This window comes from Lotus japonicus, chromosome 3, assembly GCF_012489685.1.
Source record: "Lotus japonicus ecotype B-129 chromosome 3, LjGifu_v1.2".
Taxonomy (NCBI): Eukaryota; Viridiplantae; Streptophyta; class Magnoliopsida; order Fabales; family Fabaceae; genus Lotus; species Lotus japonicus.
The window spans coordinates 24,862,144-24,886,727 of NC_080043.1; the positions used below are offsets into that span (position 1 = coordinate 24,862,144).

General features: G+C 39.0%; 3 protein-coding genes and 1 long non-coding RNA gene across 4 annotated transcripts; 3 read left to right on the top strand and 1 right to left on the bottom strand.

The window, feature by feature from the left end:
* Positions 1-472: 472 nt before the first annotated feature.
* LOC130749613 (uncharacterized) lies at positions 473-1,875 on the bottom strand. The gene is made up of 2 exons (XR_009023002.1): positions 974-1,875; positions 473-778 (listed from the first exon to the last, which is right to left on the bottom strand). It is a non-coding gene; the product is annotated as an uncharacterized LOC130749613 (long non-coding RNA).
* A 17,759-nt stretch (positions 1,876-19,634) lies between these two features.
* On the top strand, positions 19,635-22,691 carry LOC130743814 (uncharacterized). The gene is made up of 4 exons (XM_057596040.1): positions 19,635-20,439; positions 20,525-21,352; positions 21,953-22,103; positions 22,186-22,691. Exons 1-4 carry the CDS (start codon positions 20,299-20,301, stop codon positions 22,464-22,466), a joined length of 1,401 nt encoding a protein of 466 aa, XP_057452023.1. The 5' UTR covers positions 19,635-20,298; the 3' UTR covers positions 22,467-22,691.
* A 69-nt stretch (positions 22,692-22,760) lies between these two features.
* LOC130749328 (uncharacterized) lies at positions 22,761-23,478 on the top strand. Its single transcript, XM_057602666.1, has 2 exons — positions 22,761-23,048; positions 23,154-23,478. The coding sequence occupies exons 1-2, from the start codon at positions 22,791-22,793 to the stop codon at positions 23,337-23,339; spliced, it is 444 nt and encodes a 147-aa protein (XP_057458649.1). The 5' UTR covers positions 22,761-22,790; the 3' UTR covers positions 23,340-23,478.
* A 180-nt stretch (positions 23,479-23,658) lies between these two features.
* Positions 23,659-24,544, top strand: LOC130748453 (uncharacterized). The gene is made up of 3 exons (XM_057601671.1): positions 23,659-24,104; positions 24,197-24,298; positions 24,380-24,544. Exons 1-3 carry the CDS (start codon positions 23,742-23,744, stop codon positions 24,497-24,499), a joined length of 585 nt encoding a protein of 194 aa, XP_057457654.1. The 5' UTR covers positions 23,659-23,741; the 3' UTR covers positions 24,500-24,544.
* Positions 24,545-24,584: the final 40 nt, after the last annotated feature.

Sequence of the window (24,584 nt, forward strand, 5' to 3'; positions counted from 1 at the left end):
TTATTTTTATAGATGACACTATGCATGAGGAGACAGTGTTTGATGCTCAGCTAATAGCCTGGTTGTGGCTGTCTGGTAGGGTGAGGGTGACAGCTCAATCCAACAATGTGTCTTCGAGCGATGTGTTAGTTTGGTTAGGATGGCATCGTGGGAGGTTGGGTGGTGTGTCTGGTTGTTGTTTGTACGGTTGTTGTTGGCGGGGGGCTCGGTTGGTTGTTTGCGTAGCTGGTGTGGCGTTGTGCGACGGTGGTTTTTTCTTGGTTCATACTTTCATGTGGTGCTCCCTGGTGGTGGCCTCACAGGTATGTTTTCTCCTCTCTAGTTGTAGTATCGTCTTCATTTTTTAGGGTATGTTAGGTATCATGTTTCTTCTGTTTTCTTTGTTTGCTTATATTTATAGTTGCAGTCTTTTTTTGTTTTTTGGGTGCGCACCCCTCGTGCCTTTTTTAATTAATAATTTTTTTTTAGCAAGGAAAAAGAGAACCACTTCTTTAAAATTGCCAATTCTGTTACCCTTATACAAAAAGACAAACTTAGGCCCTTTTACATCTAAACATGAGCTCTCCAAAATTTTCTAGTCCAAAACAACACCTCCAGCATCAGAAACAACAACAATTTCCGTAACAATAGCAGCCCTTGTAGTAAACAGCAACAACAGCAACTGCACCCTTCAATTTTCGCAGCCAACAGCACACAGCAACAGCACAGCACAGGCAGCAAACGACCGCATCAGCAACAACACTTAAAATCAACCAGCAACAGCAGCAGTGAATAACAGCTAGCCAGCAGCAATCAGCACCAAGAACAACAAATATCATTAGCAACCCACACATGCAATTAATAGCAGCAGCTCCTGCAGCAGTAACTAATAGCAGGCAAAAACACAGCAACAACAACCAGCAAAGAAGCATCAACAAAAAGGCTCCCTAAATTCAACAATAGACCTGCAGCCATGTATTCATAAGAGACCTACCACCCAAAAAAATCATGAAATCAGCCATCCTTGATGCGCACAAAATCAATTTCAGAGGATCACCTAAATTGAGATATCCCACACAGTAACACCAGATATAATTATGCAACCTTCAGACTAAAATCACCAATTAGCAACACAAAACAGTATGCACTCAATCAGCAAAAAAAAAACATGACCCCCAAAAACATAACAGCGAACTCCTGCATGAATTAGAAACACCTCAACATAACTCAGCTGCAAATCTTGATTCCATGACTCTTCAAAACGTCGTTGCTGCTCATTTAAGCTTGCCTCACATAACAACAAAAAATCTAGTTTCCACTTCAACTTAGCCTTCATCACTGCCTTTTAGTTAAACCTCCCAACCCACGAAGATTCCAAATGACCCAAGGACCAAGCATGTCAATTGAGATGCGGATGATTTTCCCGAATTTGTGCCTCTAATCCTCTAAGCATCAACGCTTCAGACCCTCTTGGTTTCAAACCCAATTGTTTCCCTAACAACCACACTCTTTGTGCAAGAGTCGTTACTCCATATTCTCCCGGAACTGGTTCCAAGAAATCAACAGGCAAGGGTGTTGGTTTGTTCTTACTACCCTTCGGACGTCCCCGTTGAGAGCTTTTCGTGGAAGAATTTGTTTGTGGAGTAGACAACGCAACTGGCGATGTCAGAACATCGGCTTTGTCGTTCGTTGGAGGCAAAGATTGTTGCTGACGCACCACCTCGGGGATTTTTGGATCACGTGCGGGAGGGGAGGAAATTGTGTCTATAAGTAACGCTTGGTCACACAAACGTGAACCTGTTGCATACTCAGAAATTGCAAATAAAGGTTGAGCCAAACAAGCCATTCCCAGGTTGGATGTAAACGCATTTTGATGTGTTGGAGGAGGCAAACATATCCCTTTTCCTTGAAGCTGATTGAGATAACGTGGGTCCCAATATAATGAATATGGTTGCCAACAATAATTTGTTTTCAGAAACAAATCTTTGGAATTAAAAGAATATCCAGAAACAGAATATCTTGGAGCAAAATCATGGGAATAATTTAAGTTTAATAAAATGTTATTTTTATCTATCAAACAATTGAATAATAAATTTATTTATAATTATTATTTGTTGTATATATATTTATTCATCACATCTTTAATAAGTGTGAAGTGTCCTATGTGATAATTAAAACTTGAGAAAGAGATCGTTGGAAATCCAAGTGTAAATTATATCTTTCAGTAAAACAATAAATTACGGGTTAAACTCAAGTCACTCTTATAAATTAAGAATATACATAACAAAAGAATGCCACAAATGTGAAATACATTACAAACTTGCTTCATCCCTAAAACACTTAAAACATTTTAAAAAATTAAAAATGAAAAAGAAAATATTACCGATTGAGAGCTCCAAACCTCCAGAATATTCTAACTGCAACTCTCTTTTTTTACCTTGGTAGAGATGCTTAAGGGCGTGTTTGGTAGAGAAGAGAGAGAGAGTAGATAAGAGAAAATTGAGTCGAGAGAAATAGGTGAAAAATAGAGTATATTTAGAGTTTGTTTGGTATGATAAAAAGAGAAGAGAGATGAAGGTGATAGAGTTTTACTTTTTGTATTTAAAAATGAATATTTCTAATATAAAACAATTTCTGATGGTCAGAAGGCAATTACTGGAGTGCATTTGTGAAAACAAAAATTAATATGTAATATTAAACACTTTTCTAGCAGTCTGATGTGATAGCGGGGGTCCTAGGTGATAGCAATTCCGCAATTGTACGGATTGATCGAAGTAATACAAAAGATTGGAACCACAAATATAGTTGTTTGTTGATTTGATCTTGGAGATTAATGTTTGGGATGGAAAAGAAAAAGAAATATAGTTTAAAGTTTGTTGTGATGAAAGCAATTGTAACAAAAGCATAAACACGAATCTTGTAAAACTTATGAGAAAACAGCACACTGGGTCAAGTTTCACCCAATTCAGTTATGTTACTCACAATCTAATTCATATATGAACTCTTAGAAACATTTCTATTGTGATGTAGCATTTACCTTCACTTGTTAATACCTTAATCAAGTAAATCATTCAATTTCAGTTGCTAAGCCTAATGCCTTAGTACCTAGTCAATTCAATTCAAGAATGAAACTTGTATGCTCAGGCCAACATAATAAGTTCCCACCCTTATAACTAAGTGATAGCAAACAAATCAATCTAATCCCAAGTCCCTTAATCCTTACCAACTACCGTTGTGCAAGAAGAAAACCAAACACTTGCATGCATTCAAGAGAGTATTGAAATAGAGAAAAGATACATAGAAAGGAAACTTTATTCATATAAGAAACTCAGAAGTTCATAACATAACTTAAACTAGGATCCACAATCCCCAAGGTACAAAGGTAAACTAGCCAAGCATGGCTAGGGAATTCATAATTCAAATTAAAATAACAAAATCCTGAAATAAGAGTGTCAAGAAGCCTCCCACAAGCTCCAAGAACTAAAACTCTAAGTTTTGTTCCCAAAATTACAAGATATCTAAAAGAAATAACAAAATCACTATTTATAGAGTTTCCAGCGGTAATCCACACATGTGTGTGGCCTCCTCCACACACATGCGTGGGCAAAACGCTCAAAATCCTCAATTCGCAGCATCAGGTCAGTCTGCGGCGCATGTGCGTGGATCAGGCGGTGCACATGCGTCGCCATCAGGTTTTCCCAACAGTACCTCCACGCATGTGCGTTGGATACATGGCGCACATGCGAAGCTCATCTGGGTTTTCTTCAATTTTGTAACTCTTACTTCTCCTATCATCATGGCTCTTAACTTAGCTTTCAACCATCATCATTAGCCATAAAAAAACCTATCAAATCTGAAAAGAATCTCAAGAAACTATCAAAACAACAATGTAACTCATGGGAACATGTCATTTATGATGACAATTCACCATCCCTTCGTTCAATTCAGCAAATAAAACCCCGAATGTGCAATCAACACTCATGAATTCAAAAGACTTCATCTCAAAACTAACCACATGAATTACTCTCTAACTAAACTAATAAAAAGACCAAATAAATTGATTAAAAACACCTAAACTAATGCATATGCAATTACGAATTCAAAAGGGACTCAACTACACTTAAAACTCAATAAAGGACTCAAAAAGGAAAAGAAAGAAACAAGAAAGACTCGACAAAGATAGAATAAACTTCGGGTCGTCACCAGGCCACCATTAAAGTGCGTAACATCATGAAAAAAATCATGAACTAGCCCATCTTTCTCCAATTTGGAGAGACCAAAAAAAGTGGTGGGTCCCACCATTTTTTCTCTCCTCTAACTCTCTCTTCCCACTTACCAAACACACATACTTCCTCCTTCTATAAAAAAAAAACATACTTCATCATTCCTCCCCCTAACTGTCTCTTCTCCATCTCTCTCTACCCAAACCTCCATCAACCAAACAAAGCATAAGTATGCTCTGGTATGTCGTTAATATTTTATTAAATTCACCCAAACATAAAACCTTTAGAAGTACCATTGGTCTTTAAGCTCCAAAAGGGGCTACCTGTAAAAATTTTGCCGGAAAATAGGACAAGAAAATGAGGTAGTCAACTCTAGTGGGGGAGAAAAGAAGAAGAGGAAAAGGGGAGATATTAAAAGATAGGGTTAATCATCAAATTTGTCCATGTCTTTTTAGCATCGTTTGCGTTTGGTCCCTCGTGTAACATCCCACCAACCAGGTAACGACCTCATAGGAGATACGACGCACTAACAATCTAACTATACTATATAATATATATATATATATAATATATATATATAATATGTGTGTATGCATGCATGTATGTGTGAATATTTTACTATATTGCTTGTTTGCACGTAAACCGAGACGTCGGTCAATCGACTTTAAATCGACCCGGCAATAAAAGTACCAAAGACATGGTCACAATAACCCCAAAAAGAGGATGAACTTGAGATAGAGGTAGGATAGGCTAAATAGATGATCTGATCACATCTCTTGACAATGATAAATGCATTGTCTCAGAGTGATTGAAACCTGAACCAAGCTAAAAGAGTGATACTTTGACCACTCTAAGGAGATGATATTGAACCTTGAGAGGGGAAATACACTCTAATTTAGCACTAACAAACTTGAACCAGTATAATATTGCATCAGTTTTGTCCCGACATGGAAAATAATAAAGAAATCGACCAGCCGGAACCCTAGGATTTGTGTGCCGCTGACTCAAGCATGCAATCAGCCTGACACCCTTCCTTCATCACCTCTGATGGCTTCTGAAGCTTTCCAAACTCCTCCCACGCAACGAGAAGCCCTAGGTTAATGACCATGCATGAAAACCTATTGGTGGTGCAACCTTGAAAAGGCTAAAGCTTGGATTAAATATTTAATCACTTTTCAGCCTATATAAGGAGTACCATTCGACTCCACGCAACCACAGCATCACACTAATCCCCTTGAAACCCTTAGAGAGTGCCCAGAGAGCTTGAGAGAAGAGAAAAACCGAGAGGAGCAGAAACTTCTTCTCTTCGAATCTCTCAAACCAGAGAGAGTTAGACCCTGATTCTTGTCCCATTGTGTTCCTGGAGAGGAGAGGAAGAGGATTGACTATTCGTGGTCAAGTTTTGGTCGAGAAACGAAGCTTTCACCATCTCCGGCGAAGCTCCGGCGACCCCTCAACCTGTAACGCGCCTTTTCTCTCATCACCGAGCACTTCAGCCACACCCACGAGTACCATTCAACTCCCCACAACCTGTAGATCAAGCCCCAATACTCGGAGTAGCACGGCGATCACGTTTTTCAACCCTCCGATCGTCTTCTCCGGCGAGTTCTGCAACTTCCGGCGAGGTAGCTTCTGAACCTCGCCAATTTTAGCTTGTTTTCGATCCAAATTGATCCCCTGAGCATGTTAAGACATAGATAGGAAGCTTTAGACTAGTTTAGAGCCATGAATCGTTAGGAATCAATGAGAACCGATCCAAGGTCTTTGGAGCTCGAAGAAGCTATCGGGTTGAGCTTCTGAGAGTGAATTGGCCTGCAAACTGGATTAGTTTATGCTTCTGGAACGTCATAGGAGCTTTTAGGATAGTTAATTGTAGTGTTAGAGCCCTGAAGAGGAAAGCCCCAATTTCACCTTGTAGGCAGCCCCTGAAATCGTGAATTGGCACTGTTAGAGTGTCCAGAAGTTGAAATTGATGATTCCATTGAACTCAGAAGGTAGAAAACTATAGGAATAGACTATTAGATGTTAACATTAGGCTCAGTTTATAGATTTCTTAGTTTGCAAGTAGACTTTGAATTAAGTGCTTAAAATAAGTGATTCTGAACCTGAGTTTAAGCTGAGAACAGTAAAATGAGCTTAATAGAACCTGAAACCAGTAGGATAATAACCAGGTAAAGACTTAAGAATTGTAACTTAGTCATAGAATTAATTTACATAATATGGCTTAAGTAATTAGAAATAATTAAGTAGAAATATTTTAGCTTAAGTTAGATTATTAGATTAATGACTTAGAAATAATGAAATCAGATTATGAGGATGTATAGGACATGAGGACAGAAATGGTAACATGGAAAGAATTATAGGAATTAGCTATTAGAAAATGAAATTAGTTTGCATAATATAACTAGATGATTAAGTTGTTGTTAAATTAGTAATTAACCTAAGTGGATGATTTAGTGACTTAAAACTAATTAGGTCAGATTAATGGACATGCAAAATATAGGTTACACCCTAGTTAGTTGAGATCACTAAGTTAGAATGACGCTAGTTTGATAGCAAAAAGGAATAATAATAATAATAATAATAATAATAATAATAATAATAATAATAATAATAATAATAATAATAATAATAACGAACGATTTAATGCCTCGATTAGCTTATCTTGACCCAAGCATAATCAATGATGCAGAGGGAGCTATCTCAGACACACACGATCCTCTATTGGTAAAGGTTAAAGGTAAGGGGGGTTATACAAGACCTTGTCTTGGTACACAACTCATAAGTTGAACATTATTACGGTAGAAAGCATATTATTACTTGCTTATATGTTATTGGATGCATGATTGGATGTTGTGCTTGAAGAGTGAATGTTGGATGAATTATTGTGCTGAATTGCTGTGACTGTGATCCATGATTGAAGTGATGCACAGTAGAAAGGGATGATAGTACACTATGGGATATAGTGGTACTTAGGATTATAAGTGACATGGTATTAGGATTGTTCCTGATACGCTAAGCATCTGAGGTAGTCGGAAGAGGGAAAAGATAATCCCCGATTTAATTGTTATTGATACTTGCTTTTGAAAATTAAACCACCTATAACACCTTAGGATTAACCGTAGGATAGGTAGAATAATAAAATGAATAATGATAGTAATATAGGCAAGTGAGCCCTTTTCTCTAAGCAATTAAAAGTACATAACCATTAACGGCGGATTAGAACTCCCGCTTGTATTCCTAGAACTACTTGATCTTATCAAAGATCCCACCTCTATAATTATTATGGTGTACTTACTTTAAGTAAGGCAGCAGATGCTTGTTTCTAATTTATTAGAAACTTAATGGAAGTATAAGGGGGAGATGATTGATATTTGAAAATACACTTAAGGAGCAATAAGGAGTAGGAAAGTACTATCACTACCACTAAGAGAGTGGGAATACAGAGATGCCAAAGGTGGTAATGTTCAGAGATGAATTGACCCGGGATTTACACGGCAGTATGTAACATCCCGATCTGACGACTGGCCTCACGGTAACAACACAAGTCTTTTCAGTGCGCTTTGTCCTCACTCGCGCACTTCCCGGGAAAACTTCCCAGGAGGTCACCCATCATAATATTGCTCCAAGGCAAGCACACTTAACCATGGAGTTCTTATCAGTTGGGCTCCCGAAAAGAAGTTGCAACTTGTTGTTATGAGTAGTACCAATCAAATCTTTTATGCCCTCCTCAACTGTATAGTCCATCCCTATATAGTCTCGGAATACCTCTTGTTCGGGTGTGAGATCGGTTCATTCATGTGCCCCTCCGCCTAGAAGCCTGCCAGGAGCCGCTCCTTGTCCGTGCCTCACTGCACCGGCGATCACTCCCCGCCCTCGTCGGCCCCGGGCGTCACACAGTACATCTCTCATGTCTGTCTCGGCAGGACCCCTGAGGTCGGGATTGGCATGATGTTTAAGGCAAAGAGTTGCGTTGTGTACTTCTGTCTGTGAGCTACTGAGCGATCAATGTCCGGTAAAGAGTGGACTGTAAGGAGTGTCCATGTTCCCGAGACGACTTTCCGAAGATAACGAAGCAATAGCTTCGGGCCCTTAAATTATACTCATCACATGATAAATAAAATAATAAAAAGGTTGGCAATGAACTCACCATTTCCTACGAAGTAGTGAGAGAAGTCAATTTGAAGGACGGAGGAATAAGGTTGATTTAGCCATATTGCATTATTACTTATGTTTGTTAACATGTGTGTGACTAATGATATGTTGGCTTATGTTTTAACGCTTATCTTATCTGATTTGTATTATTGTTCAAGTCGCGTATGACTCACCCTTGCACTTATTTTTATAAAAGCAGATAACAGGTGTGACAATGAGCTTCCCTCCAGTCCTCGCGATCCACGCTGATTTCCCGTCCCGTGCTGGCTGGCATGTTGACCCAGTTACCGGATACTGCTTTTATCAGGGACTCACAATTTTGTGGTGCAGGGATCCAGGAGCAAGACACATCGGTTTCCCAGTGACACTCCCGATGGTGTTCTCATTCTTCCTGCCGACCCACGCTGAGCACGTAGGTCCGCGGAGTCCAGGCAGTCCACAGATGCCATATCCACATGCAGGCGAGCCTATGGAGACCGGAGAGCCTATCCTAGCAGTACCAGTCACCGTGGTGAGCCCACCGGGATCCCCAGATCAGAGAGTTCTGCAGACCCAGGAGTCTATGGGATCTCCTCCACCCCGGAGGAACTTGTCTTGCTTTCGGGTCACAGCCCGCAAGCGAGTGAGATCCCCTAGATTCTCCCGAGATGCCAGGATTTACCGTCGCAGATTTCGGAGAGGCGAGGCGTCCGAAGTCAGGGAGTCAGAGCAGGGTCCGACAGCAGAGCCAGGGTCAGTGCCAGCAGCCAGCGGGGGAGTCAGTGAGGAGGATCCGGAGGAGGAAGATCCGAGGGGATGAAGCCATATGGTCCGAGTTTCTGATGATGATGATGATGATGATTTATGTTTCTGTTTCTGTATTTTGATTACCTGTACCAGACTATGTGTTTGAGGGCACTGTGTCCTCTTTATGTGTTGTCTTCTTATCTGTAGACTCATGCGGTGGATCCGTCCACCAACTATGCATGCTATGTATGATTTGTGTGGTTTATATCGTTATTCTCCGTAGTCTTAAGTTAGGAGGTCGAAATGCCTGGGGATGTTAAGGGAGACGCTCGAGTACTCTTTACTCTTGCGATCCCGAACTAATGAGGAAACCCTAAGTAGAAAAGAGAAGAACGAAAAAAAAAAGTTCACTATTTCACGTAGCGTGCTCACTCCTAAGTGATGGAGTTAGGGAGAACTCGTCACTTAAGGAAGGAGACGCCACACCTCGCCGGAAAATATTATGATTATCGTCCCCATGATTGCACCATGATTGCAGCATGTTTGCATTTAGTCCTCACCGGAGGGCAGAGCTCCGACGAGCTTGATGAGTGAAACGCTGGAGCTGACTTGGCTTTTTCCACATCATTTTGAATTAAATTTAATTTCCAAATATATAATTAAAAATAAAAATTATTAATAAGAAAATGACAAAAACAATTAAACTCAGCAAAAAAATGCACTCTCTACTTTCAAGAGAAACTTAAATTACGTAGACTCATCTCCCCCACTTTTTCAAAACTTACACTTCACTCCCTTTAAGTGATACTACATATTAAACTTGCATTACAAATTGTCTTTTCATGTGAATTTTTTTCTCTATTTATGGAGTAAAACTCAATCATCATTATTAGGTTTATTAGGGGTAGTCGTGGCTCCTTTATGTCTACTCAAAGGTCTGCCACTGAATGTTATACGCCACAATAAATATATACCACAACTTTATAAGTTATAATATATATAGTTTGAAGCTGACCTTCATCAAATGAAATATGTTCTTCGAAGATGGTGGTGAAGCGCCGATGGGCTTCGATAGAGATGAAGAACAGTAAGGAAGATGATCAAAATTAACGAGGAAGAGATGAAGAAGGGATGGCGAAAGAATTGTTTTCATGGTGGTGTTGTGAGGAGTATTTTTAGAAAAAATGAAAGAGATGAGTAGTGAGCATAGATGTGTGGATGATATTTTTAGTTCCCCCCTAAATCTTATAGACTACACTTTCTACCCAAAAAAAAAAAAAGAAATAGACTTTATTAGTATGAATCGAGAAAGTGAGTGTGAAGATATTATATATGTGTAAAGAGAAACATATATGTATAATTTTCTTGCTTGTAGATCCTCTTTCTCATTGTATATTGTATGCGATTGAAGCTAGGTTAAAACAAACAGCATCGAAGAGAAGACACAGACACAGGTTGAAGCGAGCGAGCGAGCAAAGGAAACCATGATGAAGAGGAGGCAGAGGCAACCATCTTCACGACGTCGTTTGCTGGTTTTACCGGAGGAGATGATTTCCGAGGTTCTTTCTAGGGTTCCGGTGAGGCCCCTTCTGCGATTCAGGTGCGTCTGCAAATCATGGAAAACCCTAATTTCCAGTCCCCAATTCGTGAAGAACTACTCTCGCATCTCAACCGACCAACGATTGGCCTGTATGACTCACACTGATTGGAGAAAAATAACAACATGTTCTTTGCAGTCATTGTGCGAAAGTTCTTTGCAGTCATTGTGCGAAATCCAAAACAACAAACTAATAGCCCCTTCGGAAATCTCTAGCTTCAGGGTGGAACGCAGGTATGGTCTTATTTTAGGGTCATGCAATGGGTTGCTGTGTTTGCTTGATGGTACAGGTTTTTTCAAAATGTGGAACCCGTTTACCAGATTGACATCCAAGAGATCGCCACCGCTTAGTGTCATGAGTCTGCAAATCACAATGTCAATGACAATGTATGGTTTCGGTTATGATCAGCTTCACAACAAGTACAAAGTGCTAATTATTTTAGAAGATGGCATCACCAAACTTCATACATTTGGTACTAAAACTAAATCTTGGACAATAATTCAGTTCTTACCGCCGTGTGAGCCGCCGGTGCATTTGGGGGATAGAATGGGTAAATTTGTGACTAGTACTGGTACGCTTAATTGGTTGGTTCGAGAAAGAGATTGAATTATTTCCTTTAATCTGGAGACGGAGACTTATGGTCAAGTATTGCTCCCTCTTGCTCACCATGTGGATGGTGACCTCCCCAACAATATTGAAGTCTTGAACAATTGTCTTTGTTTGTGTTACTTAAATGATATGCATTGTGTTCTGTGGTCCATGAATATGTATGGCATTCAAGAGTCTTGGTCTAAATTGATTTCGATCCCTCGTTGCAAGATTCCAGGGCCCATTGGTGCTTTTCTTCACATTCGCCCCTTGTGCATTTCAGAAAATGGCCTAGTTTTGATGGAGGTGGATTCTGATCATTTCAAATTACAATTAGTCATGTATAACGCAGTGAATGGCAAGTTGGATTATCCTGAGATCATGAGCCCGGGTAATAGGCATTATAGGCATTATATGTATATTTACCATGAGAGTTCAGTTTCACCATTGTAGAGCCTTTCTATTTTATTTTATCTTATTGTAAGAGTCTTTGTATTTTTACTTTTACTATTTATTATGGTTTTTTAACGACTTTTGATCTCATTTCTCAAATATCATAAAATGAGGCTTGATTTATTTGGGAAACCTCACTCTTCCTCTCTTAGTTATATGTATTACTGGTTGTTGGTTCTATTCACCTTATGTAGTTCTCTTCTTTCTATCATATTTAGATTTCATATTTATGTGATGTCTGAGTACACATGATTAATTTGGTTGGCTAGAAGAAGAGACTGATGCATCTCTGGTGGAGTGATTAACGATTGTGTGTCTATCTGCATTTAACAGTTTTTAGGATTTTCGGTTTCTTCTCTTTGAATATGTTAAATCCTGACTTTGGAGATTGTTGTTTTATGCCACTCTTTAATTGACTTTGTTGTGCCCTTTGTTCCTCATTATCTGTAACTGTATTCTGGTGTTGTTTATAGAAGATGTTTTTACCATTCAGTTGAATTGACTTCTTTCATGGTTAGAGTTCGGAATCTTCAAAAAGATAGAATTTTGAAGTGATTGCAATTATGAAGAAAATCTAAAGAAGATGAAATTCCCATATTGTTCGGCGGAAACTATGTCGATCAATTTCTTATATCTTGTGGGCTTAAATCTTTTTTACAGTATGTATTATGCAATGCACTATATGGTTGTGAGGAACATAAATGCATAAGTCATTGTGTTCTTCCTTCGGCTCTTAATACCATTCCCATGTTTTATGCTTCACGAAGAGAGAAACAGAACCCTATAACTTTATCCTTTCTTGGTCTGAGCTGTCACAACGCTAACCCTTGCCTCACCCTTGTTCGGGTTCTTTCTAACACATCTCTCTGTATCAAGGTTTTTCTTTTTCTTAGATTTTGAATCTCTAATTCCAATGTGTATGGCGGAGCTATGGATTAGTCTTTCCCCACTCCTTGGGACTTTGATTTTGTTCCCTGCACTTTTTAGTTTTTGCAGTTGATGGTGCATGCCTTTAAACGCTGTGTGTCTTCAGTTTGTTTACCAATTTTAGCTCTACTTGCATATTTTATGTTGGAGTGATTATTTCTTTTCTATCACAATCATATCTCCCATTTATCCATTCTGAGCTGTTGGATGAAATCATGTTTTGAATTTCGATTCAGAGAATTAATTTGACACTTCTTATCTTTAGCCAACAACTTGAAGTGACTAATTGCAGTGCCCAACTGTTAAAAGTCCAGATCGGTATTTTATCTCTATTTAAGTATTATTCTGATTGCTATAATTATTCTAACCTCAGTCATAGAGGTTTATTTAGCCTTATCCAGCCATATTCTTGATCTAAATTTGAGAACTCTTTTGGTAAGTTGAAAGACTTCATTGTCTAATTGTATAAATTGTGTAGACTTAGTTCGGCCAGCATCCCAGATATTATTAATGCAGACAATGATTTCAAAGCTTTCTATGAGATGATAGATTTGGATTAGATGTTGAATTTGTGCACGAAGCATCTGTACTGCTTCTGGGTGTCTATGATTGTTTGCAGTATGAACTTCTGCAGAGTAAAAGTAATAGGTCTTCATTGCCAACAGTACAGAATGTTTCCTTGTTGTGGAATTAAGAGGTGAATCAAAATATCAGGAAAAAGCAGTTCAAGGATCTATCTATCTATTTATAATAGGCTTAATTACAACTTTGGTCCCCGACGTTTACCAAAGCCACGATTTTGGTCCCCCACCTAATTTAATTACATGGATGGTCCCCGACGTTGTAGGCCGTGTGCAACGTTAGTCCTACCATTTATTTCTTAATGGAGGAGGCTTACGTGGACGTCTAGTTTGAGAGAAAAATGAGATCTGAGGAGAGAGGGAAGCACATGAGTATCACATGAACCTTATATGAACCCATTATACCCAAATCTGAAACCCTAGGATCTAAATCGCGTTACCTTCTTCGTTCCAGGGAGGTCAGAGGTTTGGGTATAATGGGTTCAGATAAGGGTCACGTGATACTCACGTGCTTCCCTCTCTCCTCATACCTCCTTTCTCTCTCCAACTGGACGTCCACGTAAGCCTCCTCCATTAAGAAATAAACGGTAGGACTAACGTTACACACGACCTACAACGTCAGGGACCATTCACGTAATTAAATTAGGTAGGGGACCAAAATCGTGGCATTGGTAAACGTCGAGGACCAAAGTTGCAATTAAGCCTTTATAATATAGTAATTCTCAAGCGCGCAATTAGGCGCTGACAAGTCATCTTTTTTTACTCACCTATACTTGCCACATGTGATAATTAGCTTACGTGTCATCAATTTCCTTCTTTCTTTCCCACACTCTTATTTCCAACCCTTTGAACCCATCTATCACAGTTACTAGATCCTGACCCCAGCCTCACATCTCATTCGATCTTTCCGTTTCTCATTCTTTGAACCCATTTATTCTCTAACGCTCCCCCGTTCATAATTGTATTCTACGGTTTTGGCTTCCTTCGCCAACTATGTTGTTGCTGTTCCGTCGGTTCCACTCTATCGCCATGGGCGAATCTAGCGCCCGGCCACCCTGGGCACATGCCCAGGCTTTGTGGCCAAAAATAATTTTTTACTTTGGGATGCAAGACCTCTTTTGGAGAAAAAAAAGGGGGTAACCTGGGCAACCATTGCTGTCATTCTCGAAGCTTAGACAATAAATTTGGGGTTTTCTCAAATCTAAGATGAGATTCGAGGGTGGGGGGAAATAATTGAAAGGAGTGGTGAAGGGAAAAAGATTTGTGAATGGTGATTTGCTTGTAATGAAGGTTTGGTTGATGATGAAATTTGAGAGAAGGGCATGGTTCTGGAAGTGGGTGTTGTTGTGGGTGGGAGAAAGTGAAAAGTAAATGAGGAAGAAGACTATGTGGTCCCGTGGGTTTTACTTTCTGTCTTTCTTTCTCTCTCTGTCTAGTTCTAGGGTGTGGGTGCAGTAGAAAGTTTTAAGAGAGGGGAAGGTTAAAGAGTTGGATTTAGAGGATTGTAGGCCTTCCTAGAATGAGTTGAGTTTGAGTCAATCAATTTTTTTAACTTCTGTGATTAAATAAAATCATAAACTTCAAGATCTTATTTATAATTATATCAAATTGCTATATTATTATAAATCAATTTTAAAATTATTTATTGACATGATTACAATTTTAAAAACTATATACTATTGTGAAATTGATAAATTTATTAATGAGAATATTGTGGATTATGCAAGTCCATTAAAGTGGTTGTTAGTATTTATGTTATGGTATTTTATAATGTATATATGAATTTGTATGCATATAATATATTTATATATATATATATTTATATATATATATTCATAGAATCGTAACGTCCATGTTACGTTTATACGATTCTGCACCTCCACTCCGCTTTTATGTAGAATCGCGATTCTATCAACCTTACTTCTTAGAATCATGTCGTTGCTTTCAGTCACATGTATCTACTATCGCCAGTGGCGGATCCAGGACCCCGAGGTTAGGGGGTTCATCATAATTTATCATGATAAATTATACAAGTCATAGTTGTGCAAATAGGTGGGTCTTTGGTGCAAATAGGTGCAAAACTTAATCTACTAGTATAATTTAAAATTTGCAGGGGTTCAAAAAAAATTTATAAAGGAAATTAAGTGCAATTTTTTTGGTTCAGGGGGTTCAGATGAACCCCCTCACCACAACATAGGTCCGCCCCTGACTATCGCAACTGTCCAGTTAGACTTAGGCTTGACTTTGCCCAGGCTCGACAAAAATCCTGGCTCCGCCACTGTCTATCGCTCTGCTCCTCGACTCGCAGGCTAAAGGATTTCAAGTCCTCTGCCATCAATCGCCATTTGAGGTCAGTTTCCACCATCCTCCTTTCAACCATTATGTTCTACTTCTTCCAATTACAGATATTTGCTCATTGCACATCTCAACCGCATGTTTCCAATGCTCGCTCATGCCTAGGTAATCACACCATTTGTTTGATTAGTTTACTCACTCCTTCATGTTTATGTTTCTTTTAAGTGGATTTATGTAAAATTTAACAAACACCTTTCACATTGATTAATAAAGTGAAGCTTTTACTCTTTAGAGTACAAAAGAGAAATTGGGACAAGGTGCACAGTGCATGTTCCATGGGTCAGCTTAAACCCACTGGTACGGTAGGAACACACTACTTTATTTTTCAATGACCATTTGTTATATTTTCATGTATTTCATTCTTATTTTCTAAACGATTTCCAAGAGTGCTGGAGGTTCAATAAATATTCTGCATGTATAACGAAAATCTATGATTCTCAAAAGTCATGGGTCATTTTTCTTTTTGAAGTATGAGTTATTTCCTGTTTCTTAATACTTACTCTAACCTAATGTATCTTTTGCATTTGCTTTTCTTTGCAGCTGATGCTATCTTCTACAAGGTATGAGTGTGTTTTTTCATTTTCTTTTCATGCTAATGAATACATCCATCCATTTGGTTAAGAATAAAACTACCTTCGTCCTATCCAAAATATTAAGTGAAGGTTTGACATGTTTCTTATATTTACCTGTAAATAATGTGTTCTATTCTTCTTTTTATAATATCAATTTAACCTGATGCTTCACAGGGATTTGCGAAATTGGTCGTGCAGAATTCTATTATCAGGATTTCCTTTCATGTATTTCTTCCTGCAATATTTAGGAATGATTATCTCCTCAAATTACAATAATTTGAACTGCTGTAGAAAAATGTTCACTGCAAAACTAACAATAAATGGGATGGGATGCATTATATTTTGGTAACGAGTTTGATGGGATGGGATGCATTATACCAATTACTAAACCAAGGAAAAGGCTAACGAGTCTGATGAATCAAAAGCTGGGAACAAGTTTTGTGGTGAATGGGATGCATTATATTTTTTTCATTCCTATATTATCCTTAATTTAAAACTCTTAATTTTTAATTTATCATTGCCTTTGAGAAGCTTAGGAATGATGTTGGAAAAAATGCACAGCTACACCATTTTTCTTGCTGCAACATGAGATTGAGAAACTTAGCAATGATATTGAGAAGATATATATTCAATCTCATGGCTTATGCCTTATGATGCAGATATTAAGGTGAGATAGATAAAGTCACGGCTGGTCAGCAATGAGATATGAACCTTGAAAGGGGTGAGGATTATGAATGAAAATGCTGATTTTTAAGCATTATAGAACTTGCGTTACATTGCAGATCACATCTTTCACTATTATTACTGTTATTCGACTCTGTAAGTGCAGTAAGAGAAGGGAAGAATTGGCCAATCAAAATTCTGAAACTTACAGTTTAGCGCTGTCTCCCTTTGTCCTAATGAAGATATACCATTGCAAGCCAGTCTTCTCTTCTAGGTCCCTAATTTTTACCTGGAACTCAGGGAGCGTGTATGATTCTATTGATTTCTGAGTTCAAACCATTCATATACCCTGTTATGTCAAATGTCAATTACAAGATTGATTTTAGCCTTGGTTATCCGATGTAGAGTAGCATGCCATTTCCTTCTTTGTTATGTCATATGCCAATCTTACATGCAATAGGTAGTCTTAATGGTTGTAGAGTGACTGATTAAATCTTTTGTTTGGTCCTAAATATTCCAGTAATTGATGTAAATTTTATAACAAGACAGATTATCTCCAGCTTTTCTCTGACTTTCCTACATGGATTGTATTTCTATTTCTATTTCTATTTCTGAAATGCAGAATTTTCGAATGACATTGAAATGCATTAGGATATGTGGGCAAAGTGTCGTGACGTTTATTCTAATGTATGGAAAAGCACCTACCGGTATAAACTGGTCATTGCTTGTAGTTCGAATATGTCAGATATTTCCCAGTGCACTGCCTAATTTGGTAGTTTCTCGGTTCTTTAGGGTATATGCTCAGTGTCGTTGCCAAATCCAGTATTGCTTTGACCTATTGAAGAAGTATCTCTTGGACTTCAAGTTTGGAATCCTATAAAATATCCCAAGGATAGATTCCACTTGATGCCAATAATTACTCCTGCTTATCCTTGCTTGAAATCTAGCTATAGTGTGTCTTCAAGTACATTGCATATCCTTGCTTGAACTCTAGCTACAATGTGTCTTTAAGTACATTGCGTATTATGATGGAGATGTTTCAGACGGGGAGTGAAATAAGAGAGCTATGATTTTTTATTTTGTGAAAAAAAGTTATGTGTGATCTGTGATCTATTATTTCAGAAATATTTGTTTTTGGAAAATTTGAGGAGTCTCTCTCTCTCTCTTCCTTTTGTTTTCCGGTTTACAATGGAAGGCCAAGGCCTGAAAAGAGAGAAAACTCAACACATATAAAAGCAAGATGGGGCAGAGTAACCCTCACAACAATAGTAAGCAGTAATATAATTATTAGAGATGAACCTCTTACAGGAGAGTCCCGATTTCCAGTCCATGGTTGAAGCTCCATTTAGCAAATCAATCTATATAGTAGTTACCTACTTACCTTCAGCATAGTGTGTTTCCAGGCCAACTTCCAGTCATTATTGCACGTGTTTTGTATCTGTGTGATAAGTATGCTAGCGTGTTTGTTGTATTTTTTGTAAAGGTTAGCCAATACTTTGTTAATAATGATACAATTTGTAAGTATACTTCTTATTGTGATGTTTCATATTTGCGTAGCTTAATGTGATGTTTATGATATTTGTAGGCTATAGAGGCTAGCAAGCCTGATTGGGATACTTGGGATACTATTTTTGAGTCTTATCCGTTTTTTGAAGCTTAATTATAAGAATTATTTGCAGATAGATATTCTGCAGAAAATGTGGATAATCTTAGAAAATGGAAAGGATGGGTAAAGTCATGGAGGATGTGGATGCATCACTGGTGGAGAAATCATTAGACGTTGCGGATAATACACAAACAAACATGACAATTCACATTCCTCCCATCTAAGAGCAATAGTTTCAGAAAAACAAAATTTATACTCTGAATTTAATATTTTAGAAATATAAATTAGATAATTAAGGCCTGATCTATTCAAGTGTTGATACTTGATTGACATGTGTTGATATATTTTTGCAAATGTAAAGGATTCAAGAGTAGAAGCTGATAGTGATTGAGCAAATGGACTTGGCAAAAAATGGGGAATGAGGATGTGATCTCAGTTGGACCTGCCATGACAAAGAGTAAAGAAGAAAAACAAGAAGATATCTAAGGAGAGTAAACAGCCATTTTGGTCCTTGATTGTGTTCACTTATGATGGACTAGTCCTCATACTTTGAAAATGGTCTTTTTTCGTCCCTGAATTTGTTGTCGTCGGTCAAGTTAGTCCTTGATTGAGTTTTCCGTTGGTCCCTTAAACGGAAAAGTCCAAATGTCACCATTTTTGCCACATGGCTTGACACGTGGTCAATGACTCAGATTGTAACCTTAGTCAATTTAGTCCCCTTAGAAAATAAAAATAAAAACTCTGAAATTTGAATTAATAAATTCACAACATCTTCATCACCTTCATTCACAACATCTTCATCATAACCATTCAGTAAAGAAATTCTAAAAAAATCAATAACAAACCAAGAACGCATGACCAAGAACGGTACAACAATATGAAAACCAATAAAAATGGGAAAAATCAAGCAAAGGCTAGTGTGCATAACAATCAGATTATTGATAGAAATTAATGAAATTAGAAGCTAACAATCACAGTGGAAGAAGAACAGTGTGCCAACGTAAAATTTGATGAAAATTAAAAGCTAAGAATGTGAATCTATGAGGAATGAAACACATACAACAGATGATAGAAGATTAATTTTTCCAAAAACAAATCATTTTTAACAAATTCAAACCCAGCCCCATTCAGATCGAAGCACCCAGATCCAGCCACCCCCAACCCTATCAAACCCAACAACCGGGATTTGGGTTTGGCACCCCACCCTTTAGGCTACGCGCCCCAGCATTTTTTTTTATTCCAAAACTACCCATCGGTAAATGATTTGCCGATGTCAAAATAACAATCGGTAAATGATTTACCGTTATTGTTCCTCAGTATGAACACCTTTATCCCATTACCCAGAACACGAAGAACAATATCGGTTAATCATTAACCGATTCTTATATTGATATCGGTATATCATTTACCGATTGGTAATCTGGCAGTTTGATCACCTTTTCACCATTACTCCTCCCTCCACCAACCCCTCCACCATTACTCCTCCCTCCAACAACCCCCCACCAGCCCCCCATAACTCGCCCAAACTACCTTATTCTACCATTACTCCACTCCTCCCTCACATTTCACCTTCCCACCACCACCACCATCTCCACATTTCCACCACCACCACCACCACCACCAAGGGAAAGCTTTTAACTTCTGGTAAGTGGTGTTAGCTTTGGTACTTTATTTATAGTTAGTTTAAGTAGTTAGTTGTTAGTTTAAGTAGTTAGTTTAGTTAGTTAAGTTGGTAATTTAGGCTGCTGAATCGTGAATCGAATCGGTAAATGAATTGCCGTTAATGTATCGGATTATGATTTACCGTTATTATACCGGAATTTGATTTACCGTTATAGGGTCGGTTATTGATTTACCGTTTTTGTTCCAGGGATGACAGAGTCCTTTTTCTTTGGTGAATCACAATTGATACATGCTGCTGGATTGGAAAATGATAATCCAGAGGAGCAACCATCACTAGCTGAACCTCCGATTATATCTATAGATGTCTCTCATTTGTATCATACTGATCAGGTACTCATTGCACAAATTTTTGCATGCTTTGTTTGCTTTGTTTATGCCTTGTTTTATGCCTTATGCCTTGTTTATCCTGAAACAGCGTTTCCCTTTGAAAGATGATCTTATGAAATGGGTTCGCGACATTTCTATGGCAAATAATTTTGTTTTGGTGACAACAAAGTCTGATAGTGGTGCGAAGGGAAGAAAAGAATATGTCATTCTGGGGTGTGAGAAGCATGGTGCGTATATTCCCTACAGAGAACCGGATCTTGTTGAAGGAACGTCAACACAAAAGACAGGTTGTCCTTTTAGGCTAAAAGGACGACGTACGAAAGATGATAAAGGTTGGTGGTTGAAGGTGATGGACGGTAGACACATCCATCTCGCAGCTGAGTCACTAGTTGGCCACAATTACGCTGGTAGACTGAATAGTGAGGCGAAGGAGGACGTGATAAATCAGGCTAAGACTTGGGTTCCACCTAGAAAGATGTTGGCGTCCTTGAAGGAAAAAGATCCTTCAAACTTGACTACCATCCAACAAATTTATGGTGTTTGCAAGCGGTTCAGACAATCCGTTCGTGGGTCACTGACAGAGATACAATACTTGCTGAAGAAGTTGGACGGTGAGAAGTATGTTCACTTCGAACGAAATGAACCCGGATCGGAAGTGATTAGAGATATATTTTGGGCTCATCCGAATGCCGTCAAACTTTTCAACACATTCCCATATGTAGTGATCATGGATTGCACATACAAGACCAGCAAATACAAACTACCCTTGCTCGAGATTGTTGGCCTGACCTCCACGGATAAAACATACTCAATAGCATTCTGTTACATTGGCAGTGAGACCACAGAGGACTACATTTGGGCATTGGAGTGTATGAAGTCTCTGATTTCCGACCAATCCAGGTTGCCTAGAGTGATTGTGACGGATAGAGATCTTGCTTTATTGAGTGCTGCTTCACAAAGTCTTCCCACCACCACCCATTTACTATGCTTGTGGCACATCAACAAGTGTGTTTTGGCAAAGTGCAAAGAGTATGTTGGCACGGATGATTTTTCTCAAGAGGTTATGGACAAGTGGGCCGAATTGGTAGATGCTCCAACAGTTCCAGAATTTGAAGCTCATTGGATTGAATTGTTTAACATGTGCAAGCATAAACACAAGTTGAAATTTGCCACTTATTGTTCTACTACATGGTTGGTCCACAAGCAGAAATTTGCCAAGGCATGGACAAATCATGTGATGCATTTTGGAACAACAACAAGTAACAGGTACAAAAATTATGTTATGACTTGTTATATGTATTTCATTTCATAGATTATTACAATATTAATTCTTACATGTGCGTTGTTGGTTTGCAGGGCTGAAGGTGCACATGCCAGCTTGAAGTTGATGTTGCGGAACAGTAAGGGTGACCTGGCCACATCATGGAATGCGTCGCATAGTTTGACCACCAATCGCCACACTGAGATAGTAGCATCGTTTGAGCGCAGTATGAATAAAATTGATCACCTTTTCAAGACCCCTTTCTACACAAATATTAGGGGATTTGTGTCAATCAAATGCCTGAAACTCATTGATGCTGAACTGACAAGAATGCGAGCCTGCGGCGGCAGATGCGATTGCTTATTGAGAAAGACTCATGGACTACCTTGCGGTTGTCAACTTGCAGGTTACCGGTCAACCACTCTCCTCTCAACTACTTCCAATTATTTATATTTGTGATTCAATGTAACATGTCTGTGAACTTGCAGATTATGAGAGGATTCCGTACGAGGCCATTCATCCATTCTGGAAGAGCCTAAGTTGGGAGCATGTACCTGTTGCAGATACTGGCAGCTCAGATATTTGCGGACTAAACCATGGAGAGATGCACCCAGAAGTTGAGGCACTGACACGTTATTTCCATTCTTTGGATACTGGAGGGCAGAGTATGGTAAGGAGGAAGCTTCAAGCGATATATTGTCCTGAAAGGAGTACACTATGTACTCCTGAGCTTCGGATAAAGTCCAACCGCACTCCTAAGTTGAAATAGAGCAAACAACCCAAGGGTCGAGCAATAGGATCCTTGACTCGTGATCCTTCAGCGTTTGAACTTACAGACAAGAAGATTAAAGAGGAAAAGAAGTCTTCACAACCAGCAAAGAGGAAGAAGCGTGTGAAGAAGTCTGATACAAGCCATTTCATGTGTAACTTTCCAGCCTTTCTCCATCCATATATTGGCACAATTACAGATGTTGAGGATGATGGTAACTGTGGCTATAGATCCATTGTTGCATTAATGGGGCATTCCGCCGGTCAGGACGGTTGGCCTTAGGTTAGGGCTACATTGATACAAGAACTTGAGACCAATGTGGTAATGTATAATAGGATGTGGGGCACAGATGTTGTTTATGGCTTACATAATCGTCTCACTCTTCCTATTGGTGACCCGGCCACCCCTGACAAATGGTTTCAACTGCCAGAGATGGGATACCTTGTTGCCACAAAGTACCAATTGGTTCTCGTATCCTTATCCTCTATGGGTTGTAACACATACTTTCCACTGATAGGAGCCGGCCCACGAGATGAGCATTCTGTTATAGCTATTGGACATGTGATAAATCACTGGGTACAGGTATATTTTGACCAAATACACTAATATTTTAGTTGCCTACTAGCTTGTCGATTAATTTTTGTATGTGGAAGTTATCTAATTTTATGGTTATTCTCTAAAATGCAGCTCCAATTAACTCCTGGACATCCTATGCCGACTATTGCTCCCCAGTGGGAATGGCACAGTGATCTTGCCTCCAAATACTGGCGCAACCTATATGGTCCACGTTTAGGCATGTATGATGCACAATTCCAAGCTTGGCTTGGTGCTTTTAGTGGTCATGCGGACTTTGTGGACATCACCACAGATTGAATGTTCTTGTATTGTGTAATATTAATTTGTAAACTCTCTGTAATTTGGTAGAATGTGGCCCTTATCACAGGTTGTTGTTAATGATGAAAATCTAGACATCATCGTAGATTGGCAGGTTCATGCGTGTACTTTTGGTAATGTTAATTTGATGCACTTTTGGTAATGTTAATTTGATGTACTCTTGTCATTTTCATTTTCATTACCCTCCACCACCAACCCTGACATTACTCTCAACCACCAGCCCCAACCACTCTTCTACCATCCACCAGTACACCTTAAATGTTTTGACCGCACGCCGGAGCTATAAATATATGTTGTGTCTTGCCTCTTCTTCTTACTCTTCATTCCTCATCTTCCTGTCTATTGTGTCTTGCCTCTTCTTATTACTCCTCTTTCTACACGATGGAACAAGACCCAAATCCATTCCTCCGCCATTGCAAAGGTCAAAGCAACAACTCTGGCAGCTCTCGTCCTCTCATTCCTGGCCCGGCTGGCGCCATCCAGGCTGCCATGTATGCCCGTAGATCCACCCCTAACACACCACTCATTCCGACCCAGGAAATCGTGAGGCGTGTGCTAGATCATGGATCAACCGAAACCGATCCTGATTTCAACTCACATGCTTGGCTATCAGCCCTGCAAGAGTGGGGAATAGCCACTCCGCTGGGCTCTCTGACAGCGAACGTTGAGAGGGTGGAGAATGTTGTTGCTGTTATCAAATCTTGCACTCCCAATGGGTTTGGAGATGCGAAAGTTACCCTCAAGGTATGTCTTGTCCTTGCTTTTGTAAGGTCTTGCTTTTGGTCCCCCTTGACTAACCGTTCTAATTTACTTCTCAAACGATTTCAAAAATTTAGGACCCCACGGGTGCTGTTGATGCTAGCATCCACCGCAAGGCATTTACTCACAGTGAATTTGCGAATGACATAACTGTTGGATCTGTTCTCGTTCTCCAAAAGGTCTGAAACCTAAACATGAAACTTGCTTCATTTTTTGGACAGTTAAGCATGGTTTAATTAAAGTATACATTTCACATGCAGGTTGCTGTGTTTGCACCTAGAGGAACTGTTTGTTATCTTAATATAACATTGCCCAACCTAGTGAAGGTATTCCCAAAAGATTGCGGACCCCATGACTTCATCGATATCACAGAGGAATAATTTTGTTTTCGGTGTTGCTTATGTTTAATTTGGTTGTGTAACCGTTTAACTTATTGTCATGGATTACTACATGCTTTGAATTATT

What these genes read in the sequence shown, in the direction of transcription:
- LOC130743814 (XM_057596040.1), top strand. Translation starts at nt 20,299, where the DNA reads ATGACAGAGTCCTTTTTCTTTGGTGAATCACAATTGATACATGCTGCT. An exon ending in ATTTGTATCATACTGATCAG is followed by an intron (nt 20,440 to 20,524) that starts GTACTCATTGCA and finishes ATCCTGAAACAG; the next exon opens with CGTTTCCCTTTGAAAGATGA. An exon ending in CCAGGTTGCCTAGAGTGATT is followed by an intron (nt 21,353 to 21,952) that starts GTGACGGATAGA and finishes CACCTTTTCAAG; the next exon opens with ACCCCTTTCTACACAAATAT.
- LOC130749328 (XM_057602666.1), top strand. Translation starts at nt 22,791, where the DNA reads ATGTATAATAGGATGTGGGGCACAGATGTTGTTTATGGCTTACATAAT. An exon ending in TGATAAATCACTGGGTACAG is followed by an intron (nt 23,049 to 23,153) that starts GTATATTTTGAC and finishes TCTAAAATGCAG; the next exon opens with CTCCAATTAACTCCTGGACA.
- LOC130748453 (XM_057601671.1), top strand. Translation starts at nt 23,742, where the DNA reads ATGGAACAAGACCCAAATCCATTCCTCCGCCATTGCAAAGGTCAAAGC. An exon ending in ATGCGAAAGTTACCCTCAAG is followed by an intron (nt 24,105 to 24,196) that starts GTATGTCTTGTC and finishes TCAAAAATTTAG; the next exon opens with GACCCCACGGGTGCTGTTGA. An exon ending in CTGTTCTCGTTCTCCAAAAG is followed by an intron (nt 24,299 to 24,379) that starts GTCTGAAACCTA and finishes TTTCACATGCAG; the next exon opens with GTTGCTGTGTTTGCACCTAG.